The sequence below is a fragment of the Lepisma saccharinum genome, chromosome 22, assembly GCF_977018435.1.
Source record: "Lepisma saccharinum chromosome 22, izLepSacc3.1, whole genome shotgun sequence".
Classification (NCBI taxonomy): Eukaryota; Metazoa; Arthropoda; class Insecta; order Zygentoma; family Lepismatidae; genus Lepisma; species Lepisma saccharinum.
In genome coordinates, this window is record NC_139250.1 from 49,035,025 (window position 1) to 49,045,665 (window position 10,641).

At 37.8% G+C, this 10,641-nt stretch overlaps 1 protein-coding gene across 1 annotated transcript; it reads right to left on the bottom strand.

Annotated features, from left to right (window-relative positions):
* Positions 1-3,080: 3,080 nt before the first annotated feature.
* LOC146004861 (uncharacterized) lies at positions 3,081-3,620 on the bottom strand. Its single transcript, XM_083143887.1, has one exon. It carries the CDS (start codon positions 3,618-3,620, stop codon positions 3,081-3,083), a length of 540 nt encoding a protein of 179 aa, XP_083000013.1.
* Positions 3,621-10,641: the final 7,021 nt, after the last annotated feature.

Below are 10,641 nucleotides of genomic sequence, written 5' to 3' on the forward strand. Positions count from 1 at the left end.
CCACGCACACACATCCTCCTTTTTCCCCTCGCATCCCTGACGCCGATTGTCGAAAGATACCCTCTCGCTTCTGCCGACGAACATCGAATTTCCCAAATGCGAGAGAAGAGGAGAGAAGAGGAGAGAAGGGGAAGAAACGAATATGTACATAGGTGAGAGAAAGAGAAAGAGACTGACGCAAGTAGGTTTATAAGAGGTATAGCAGAGAGCGATAGATGACATCTAAAAGTATCAATCAATATGCACGGCGTAGAATACTACAGAAGGAAACGGCATGGTTAGGCTAATGACTGCCACGAAAGAAAGTGATCGATTAATTTCGATGTCGTAGCATTTGAATCCTCCTCATACCGAGGACGGTATGAGTTGAAGCCCATCTTTGAGTTCTCGGATTCGATAGATTCCTCTCGCCCAAACCACTTGATTAAGACTCGGGCAATGGAAAGAAGTTCGCTGGTGGAGGTTTCTCGCAAGAATCGAGGGGGTAAGATTGGATGGGTGGACCAAAGGTAGGATTTTTATTCTGCTGCTGAGGAATGTATATATATTTATGCTTTAAAGTACGAATAAATCGTTCCAGTATTGCTGCCTTTAATTCTGAATATACGCTATAAAGAAAAATCTTGTACTTCTCAAACACGTTTTTTACTTGAGCGTTATAAAACTGCTTGCTTGATTTGTTTGACAGTAAACAGGAGGATAGTTTAACATTTATTATAAATTTAGTGACTGCTCTTGCCATGATTTCACCCTTGAAAACACATCAATTGCACAAAGTACAATATCGCATGCCGTCATTGTACTTGGCAATATTCTGCATGTCTGCCAAATCCATTTGCATAGTTCCAGGGGGAAAGTGCTTTCATAGCGTTTACGTGGGATTTTCTGGCTGGAACATTTAAAGTATATGCATCTTGTTTTGATAGCCACTGACAAATATTGCGTGGGAACTATGGATATGTATTCTTTGGGTAAGTTTAGAGAATGAGGAATAGATTGGTACTGATCTCCAACGACAGGATCTCGGCTTTCCTTACGGGTTGGACGAATAATTAATCAGATCGATGATATTGGAACCCTGAATCTTTTTCTATTTATGTACACTGTTCCATTTGCGTTCCAATTAATATACTGAGAGGAGAATAGCCTTTTAAGTAAGAGTTCTGTTTTTTTAACAGTTTTTTGTACTGGCGCAATAATTTCTTCTCTGAGAGTAACATTAGGAGGGGGTCGTCTTGTTAGGTTGGTTCACTTATTTGTGTCAGCTTATTTTCTTCTTAGATCACTGATAGGTGTGTCGGAATAGAATTAGTGAAATTAAGAAATGTTTGAAGTGCCTGTTGGTAAAGTTTCCATTTTTCAATTTCCCCTATATCATCACGTGTGAATATTGAACGAATATCAGAATCTAATCTTGATTCATGTCTCTGAGCTTTCTGTACTGATGCATGCATATTAGAGGCAATGTCCTCGGGAACAAGAAGCAAAGTACCCTTCGCCGCTAGCTTACGCAAACTGGCCTTATATTTTTGAAGCTTCGTTTTTTGTACATCTGAAAGCGGGTTATTACCACGTACTGTATTGGCTGCACATTGCCCTAGTACACGAACTAGTCCTGGTGTTGATCATCGCAAAAGGCGTTTCCGTTGAAAAGGTTTTAATTTACACACTAATTTATAAGCCGGAGCATGTTCCTTTAATTGTGATATCATTCTGACGTCAGCACAACAAATGATTTGTTTACATGTTTTCCAGTGTAATAAATAGTCAATTGTTCATAGAGAAATATATGATCCCTCATACGTAACATTTAGGTGTATTTTGTGTTAAGTCGAACTGTGTTAAGTAACTGTGCGGTCTTTCAGTTGCATGTTGAAAAGCTTCCAAAACACTTTTGCTATTGTCAGGTTTGCATTGTCGTGCTAAATGGTATATTTGGTGCTTGTCAAGTGGATTCTTGAATATTACGAGATAGTGAGAGTTGAGGCCTATGTCTCTCATTATTGCCCTTCGTGAAGTAAATTTTGTACTATAAAGATAACACTTATATTTTTGTGATGAGAATATTTTGTAAATATTTGCTGCTTTCATTCATTAGATCGACATTTACAATTAGTCCAGGAGTTTCAATATCCATGTTTGCAATATCAGGGATTCCTTCAATAAACTGAATATTTGCATTTTGATTTTAATTTTAATTTTGGGGGTACTGCACCATACGGCCATATTTCTGTCTTTGGAACTTGCGTAAATATTTTAGGTTCAGGGTGCGCCAAAAGTCCCTTACCACCCCCTGTAAAAATCGCTTTAGTGGAAATTGGTGAATAACAACCATGTGTGACCACATTAGGCCTAGGGGGAAGTCATAAGGTGGGGGTGCCCTTGACGGCGGCCATCTTGAATCCCGCCATCTTGAATACAAGTCCAGTTTTGTAAATGGGAAGGCAGGCATGCGATACATGTTTATAGGCTAGAATTTGATAAGGAAAACAATGGTGAAGTCGTAATGTTGAAATCTTCATTTGTTAAAAAGTTACAGGCATTCAAATGTTGGAATCACAATTTTACATATGGTGCTCTACGTTCTCTACGTGAGCGCCATCCAGCGCCACGCACGTGTGTAGTCGTTCACCCCAATTGTCCATGACCCTGCTAAGTGTGTAAGGTAAAATATCAGCAGAGGCTGCAAAGATACTTTCTTCCAGGTGAGCAACATTCCTGATCTTCTTGGCGTATACCTTGGCCTTTAAATTACCCCACAAATAAAAATCGAATGGAGTCAGATCGGGTGAACGTGCCGGCCACTCAATGGGACCACGACGCACGATCCACCGTCCAGGAAATTGTTCATGCAGATAATCACGGACGTTTAATCCATAATGGGGAGGTGCACCATCCTGTTGGAAAAATAAGGGAAATGTTCCATCCTCGGACAACACGGACGGCAGGATGAGGTTACGCAACATTGCCAAATAATGATCAGCATTACCAGGAATGACGAATGGACCAATTAGTTTGGTACCCCATAGGCCGCACCACACCATAACTTTACCAGCTCCTACCAATTTACAGGGGTCAACTCAGTGAGGATTGGTAGCGGACCAATAGCGACAGTTTTGTTGGTTGACCTCTCCTTGCACATAAAAAATCGATTCGTCGGAAAACAGGATTTTTGAGGCAAATGTGGGATCTGTTTGAAGTTGGGCAACTGCCCAGTCACAGAATTCCAGACTTCGATCTGGGTCGTTTTCTGATAAATAATGTTGAAGTTGCAATTTGTACGGATGCCAATTGTTTTTCTTTAGGGTGCGTCTGATGGATTTATGGCTGACACCACATGCCGCTGAGAGGCGACGAGTACTGCGGTGTGGTGATGTTGCAACAGATGCCAACACTGCTATAGTAGTGTCTTCGTCTGTTGCAATAGTGGGTCTTCCAGACCTGGGTTTGTCCGCTACTGAACCAGTATCCATGAATTTCTGGAAGAGTTTGGCAACAGTCACATGAGACACAGGATGTCGATCTGGGTGCCGTTCATTAAATTCAGCTTCTACAACCCTTGCACTCCTTCCACCCCACGCCCTTATTAACTCTTTCCTCTCCTCTGTGGTTAATGGCATGATTTAGGCATCTGCAACAACATGGAGGGAGTAATGTTTGTGTATATATAATGCCCCATTGTTGTATCTGGTTACTTTTGTACTTGATACAGAGTCTGAAGAAGACCTTGCTAGAAGGTTGAAACGTTACGTTAGTTTATGTTTTTAATAAAATAAATTACTGCCTTGGTCAGCATATTTAGTTTTTCATAATCATGGAAACAAGGCTTAATGATGTTATAACTGCAACAACAAAAAATGAAGGTTTGATTCCAACATTTGAATGCCTGTAACTTTTTAACAAATGAAGATTTCAACATTACGACTTCACCATTGTTTTCCTTATCAAATTCTAGCCTATAATCATGTATCGCATGCCTACCTTCCCATTTACAAAACTGAACTTGTATCCAAGATGGCGGCTTTCAAGATGGCCGCCGTCAAGGGCACCCCCACCTTATGACTTCCCCCTAGGCCTAATGTGGTCACACATGGTTGTTATTCATCAATTTCCAATAAAACGATTTTTACGAGGGGTGGTAAGGGACTTTTGGCCCACCCTGTATATAAAATAGAAGCTTATCTACAAATATGGTCTTGCCAGTTTCCGATGAGTAGAGGTAGTTGATCGGTTCAAAGTAACACTTAGTACGAGGCCTATTATTTTATTAATTTAAGTACAATGGAAAACCTATTTTGACGATGTTTTTGTTGATTTTATACTATTGCAAATTTGTGATTTTTCACCTCAAACTTGGTACGAGTGTCATAATTTCTTACGAGTTAAAGTACGTAACACCCATGCACCCACCCACGCACACCTACACAAATATATTTCCGGTCTACTTCTATTGCATCATGTTGCGCAAAAAGTTATTACGCAACATTGCGATGGCTCGTAAAGGTAAATTATTGCATCAAGTTGCGTAACAAGTTATTACGCAATATTATGATGACCCTGTATCTGACATGTTGTTTTCTGATTGGTTGGTTATGAAGTAATGCGATGATGTGTTGTTTTCTGATTGGTTGGATTATGACGTAATGCGATGACGTGGTGTCTTCTGATTTGTTGGTTATGACGTAATGCGATGATGTGTTGTATTCTGATTGGTTGGAAAATGACGTAATGCGATGATTTGGTGTCTTCAGATTGGGGCACTGTTTCGGATGTTTTCAACGCGGTCCGCGCTTAAGTTACTTAAAGGGTTTTGTATTACAGATCAGTCAGTATCGTGAGAGTGTTTGAAGAGTGCAGACGTGTTGTTGCAGTGCTCCTCTATACATTTACTATATGTGCTTATTAATTTTTAATACTTATTACAAATATGTATTTTATATATAATAAAAAATAGCTAATATAAAATAAAACGTAATGAATATTTTTGGGTTTAAAAAGCAACAACATAATCAGCCTATAGAGAGAATTCCAGTACACATGGATGTATTTAGAGAAATTTATCATCAATTGATTCCTGTTCACTTGAACAGTATTTTGTCTCATGTTGACGAGGATACTGGAAGGCACTTATTGGTATTTAATAATAACTTATCATTATATAAGTTACCTGTTAGTGGGAAAATTCAAATAAACGTTTCACCACCCAATGCGGTAGTTTTGCACATAGGTCGAAATTTGTATAGAATTAAACATAGTATATTACTTCCTGATACGTCTTATGATGTGGAAGCTCGTGAATTATTGTATGCTGAGATAATTGGAGAGTATGATAAATTGATTTCTCTGTCTATCGAAATAAGAAAAATCTATCCTCTTATTAATATAAGCCCGACCCTGTGGCCGAGTGGTTAGCACATCGCACTGCGACGCTAAGGGTCCCGGGTTCGAATCCCGGTCGGGCTTGGTTGTTTGTGAATGTCCATTCATCAATTTCATCATTTCATCACACATCCCCATCTTCGCAAATTTGCCAAGAGGCACAAAACGCGAAGTAAAATAAACTATATCAATCAATCAATCTTATTAATATATAAAATACCAAAAAAAACATGGATATATTTGCTAATAGAAGGCGACAGGAGATTCCAGATAATTCCGGCGAGATTGCAAGTATAGATGTTCGTTTAAAGAAACTGATATCAGATTTACTCATATTACAGAATTCGCTAAATCTAAATATTCAAGTAGAGATTACAAATCTTCAAACTCAACTGATTGATCCTGTAGTAAAAATTGATTAAGAACTCAAATCTTTGCTTGAGAAATATACTAATTTTGCTTCAATAGATAATCTTCAGAACTTAGAAGAGAATATTGCCAACTTGAAAAAAGAACTTGATAAATTTATACAAATCCAGAGAACGAATACCGAGCAGTTGAAACAGCAATTAAATGACCAGTCAAATAGTATTCGTACCGAACTGCAAACCATCATCCAGAATATCAAAACTCAAGAAGAATATGAGCAGGTAAATGCTAGTATTGCTACATTGCAAGAACAGTTTCAATTTTTCGAAGTTCCTACATTGCAAAGTATCAAATCTGAATTACAGACAGATGAACTGCATACAGCTATAACAGAAGTTCAATCGAAACTACAGACATTGGAAGATTTTATCAATAATTTATCTTCATCTTCTGAATTAAATGCTATTGCTCGGAGCGTTGCCGGCATCAAATTACAGTTGGAGACTTAGAAAGATTTTGGGAAGATACAAGGTACCATAACTCACATAGAAGATACTACGGCAACTATGAGAAATGAGCTAACAAGTGTACAGGAAACTCTGGAATCGAAACTGCCTGGCATTACTGATATTCTAGCTATAGTTCAACAGCAAGTTACTAAGCTTGAAAGCTTGAATACTGAATCAGAATTATCGCATTTCCATCATCTTATTGACGACATTCAAACTAAATTAGAGACACTGCAATAATCTACACCTACGCAGGATGACATAACGCAACTGCAAGAAATTTTGAAAAATTCAGCTGATGCAATAGAACTCGATGCTATAAAATTAACTCTTACCACACTTCAGAATACTGTAGCTGCTTTGCCTACTTCTCAGGAAATCAAGGCTATCAGGAGAACAATACATCGATTTTTAAAATCTGAAGATATCAAAAACATTCAAACAGAAATTGCGCAAATCAGAGAAACTGTTGCTACTCTCACCAACAATCAAATAATTAACGAACTACATGCATTATTTACAGAAATCAGAAGTCATGTACACGATCTTGCTACCCAGAGTTCTAAATTGAAACAGGAGATTATTTATAATATTAAGTTACAAATTAATACTCTTGAAGCAAGTCAAGAATCTGCTTTATCAGGTTTTGCTACTCAACTGAACACTTGGAACCAGTATTAAGCAGACTAGATGACGTAGACACTCGTCAATTTTATTCTATGGGAACTGTTAGGTTACAAAGTGTTCCAAATGCTCAAGGGCACTGGACGTACTCCAATGCTGGCAATGTTTACAAATTATATCCGTACACTCAGGTACATAAATTTTTTGTTGATGGTAGTTTACGATTTCTGAAGTTTAGTTTTCGAAAACATGGAAAACGTATTGAAGTTCCTCAGTTTACTATAGTGCGAAAAAATGGTATACACAAGGCAGTTCAAATACCTATTGCATACTGGGATGAGTCTACCAATAAATGTAAAGTACATGACGACGAACAATTATCAGTTTTTGATATTGAAATTGGTGACAAGCTAGTATTTGACATAAAGCGGTTATACCCTGAGGACAATCCATTTTATGCGATATTCTCACTTCGAACTCGATGTCAAGACCAGATATAGTTCATGAATTACAGAAACCAGCACGTTGCAATTACAAGCGATTAAGTGTAGTAACAAAAGGTATACATGATTTGTTCCAGGCTGATCTGATTGAGATGGCACTTCCAAGGGGGACTTTAAAAAAATTGGATAAGATATATTATGGTTACAAATATATGCTTACAGTCATTGATACCTTTACCAAATATGCATGCGCTGTTCCCTTAAAATCCAAGACTAGTACTTGTGTTGCCGAGGCTTTTAAGTCGATATTTAGTGAGGGAAAGATACCAAAATATTTACATACAGATAGATGGAAAGAATTTTACAATTCTACAATTGCTAAGTTAATGCAACAACATAATATTAAACATTACTCTATATACAGTGATCTGAAAGTTAGTATAGTGGAACGATTCAACAGGACCATAAAAAATCGCATATGGAGACAATTCACTCTACAAGGCAGTTATAAGTGGGTGCAAATTTTACCCGAGCTAGTTCATGATTACAACAATACAGTACACAGTACTATTCACATAAAACCTGCTGAGGTAACTAAATCTGATGACCAACGATTGATTTCTACTGTTTATTGTAAAAAGTATAAATACACTACCAAGAAGCCAAAGTTTAAAATAGGGGATCAGGTAAGGGTCAGTAAATATAAACAGTTATTCGAGAAAGGTTTTACTAAAAATTGGAGAACGGAGTTATTCCGTAACGAACCTCTATGTTCGTGGGATCTTTTGAGTACCTTGAAGGTTAACCAGTTAATTGATGGGGTGATGTAAACTACTCATCATTCATCCTCTTGATGAGATCACTCGTCATTGACATGACGAGTTATCGCTTGCCAATGCGAAAGGTACAAATTTACACTAGGGACTAGACTACAGAAAAGACAATGGTCACTCGTTGAGTTTTGTGAACCGTTGAACCTGTATCATGGCTGGGTGTAGGATAATTACCTGTCTATCTGAAGTCTCTTAGCTGAACGGAAATAATCGAAGTCCTCTGTAAGCTTCTCTCTTATGCTGACCAAAGCGTGCTTCCACTCCTGACCTCCTGCCTTGCTGACCACCTTTCTCAACCAACTCAATTCCAGAAGTCCCGTCACTTCCCAGCTTGTCTCACCTCTATATTCCCTGGCCATCGAGCTCTTCTTCGATGCCGAATCGCCGAATCGTGTGATTATCATAATTGCTACCATGCAAACCGCTGACTCTAAAACCAGAAGCATTACCTGTTTCCTGAATGCTCAGGAGGTTTGCATGGCACAACACAATGCATAGTAAACATGCCTCAGAGGCTTGATACAGCTGAGAAAAACAAGTGAATGCCCTGGTCAACATGAAGCGTTCAGAGAGACTTAAATAAAATAAACATATAATCTTAGGGATTGATACGTTCTCCCACGGGGAGAAAAATTTTCCCTTTTGAAAATTTAAAAGTTAAACCGCAAAGCTTGACATGACTCAGGTTCGCCAATTCCATATATTTTCTTAAAAAACCAAATATACAAAAGATATCCACCAAAACATAACTTTCTCTTGTTTGCCGCATCCCGAAAGCAAGAAAATTTTCATTCCCTAAACATTATAATGAATAATACCCTTAATACTAACAAATTCGTATGTTTATGCGATGTAAAAAACAATAATACGTAATATTATAAGACTAGAAATCACAAGAGTTCGTGTCGTTAAGCGATATAACTCTTAATGTACCACATTTTGTGTACGTAATGTTTATTATGTAGAATTGCTCGTTTGGCGATTATTCAGTCAATAGTCTGTGCTGCCTAGCCAAGCGATTTCTACTCTGTGTCGCCCAGCGAGGCAAACGGCTGGAGCGTCTTCACAAGGTAGAACGAAATTCACAATGTTTGTTTATATTGCCACTCGATATAAACCCTTCAAAGAAACTACAAAACCTTAAAAAGGTGCACAAGTAAGTAAAAACGTAAGTAGGCATGTAAAATATTGACACAATATGTATATCTCACTGTTTTGTCTGTGTTAAAGCCTGGTAATACCAAAGTGTAATACGTATTGCTAAATGCGTAGGCACTTCACTCCTGACGTCGTCAAATATATGAACTTGCACTGGCTATGTTACACATTCCGATGTATTATTATACAATATTCGATGCATATCATTGGTTACACTGATAACTGTCGCTGGTAAAACATAACTATAGCGTTCAATTTTCTTTTCTACGTTAATCTGTACACTGTATACATATATATGACTTGGTGAATACCTTTGTATGACTGTACACAAAAAAAAATAATAATCTTGCAGTATCTTACCAACTGTCTACTCTGATTGAAAATATCAGAAAATGTCCAATGTGCAATTGTATTTTTTAGTATGTACCATGTTGGTGAAACACAATTAACTGTTTGGGAGAAACATTTGCATGAAACTAAAGCATGCTTTCTGCAATGTTTGAAAGTGCTGTAGTTATGCTTGTTATAGCTTGCATGTGCAATTGGATATCCATTGTAAAAGCTTCTTCTTAAAAAAAATTATGCACTAATTGATGCTAGCACTGGTCAATTGATACCACTTGCGCTTGTCGCTTCCTTGTAGTATAATGTAAACTTGAATGCATATAAAACTGGTTATCATGCATGGCACGAAACTGAAGATGTGTATAAGGGCTATGGAAAAGTATTGTTTCCCATAATGCATGTTAAATGACCAAATAGATACACATGATAGGAGCTCGCCTGAGTATATGTGGAAAAAACACTGTAGCACAATTTGAACCACAATTCTGTAATTATTGTTTGTGACCGAAACTGCTGCTTGTAGAGTGTATGTTTTCTCTGCTTCTTCTTCTTTTTTGGATTGCTTGTCGTCTTGACTGCATTGGGGCAATGTAAAGAATGTGGTAAATTACCCGTAAAACTTGGGAAATGGGGAAAAGTTGTTGTTCGAACTGCAAACAGTGTGGAGGGAAATTTTATCTAGCTCCATCACTAGGTGTCGTTGATAATGTATAGTCCGCTATACTGGGAAATGTATGGTTGATTACATCCTTCCTGTAAAAGGTAGTCTCCGTGTAGTAATAATTAAAAATGTCTGCATGTCTCCCTCAAATTGGTGGTGACAAGTCTCTCCTTGAAATAGTACTTAAAAATGCCTGCATGTCTCCCTCAAATTGGTGGTGACAAATCTCTCCGCATGGTAATTAACTTCATAGAAATGCCAAGAATTGGTGTAGGCATTGCTTTGTCCATGGTGCTCCGTATAGACAGGTTAGGTTAAAA

Excerpts from the sequence above, each read along its gene's own strand:
- LOC146004861 (XM_083143887.1), bottom strand. The coding sequence starts at position 3,620 with ATGCCATTAACCACAGAGGAGAGGAAAGAGTTAATAAGGGCGTGGGGT.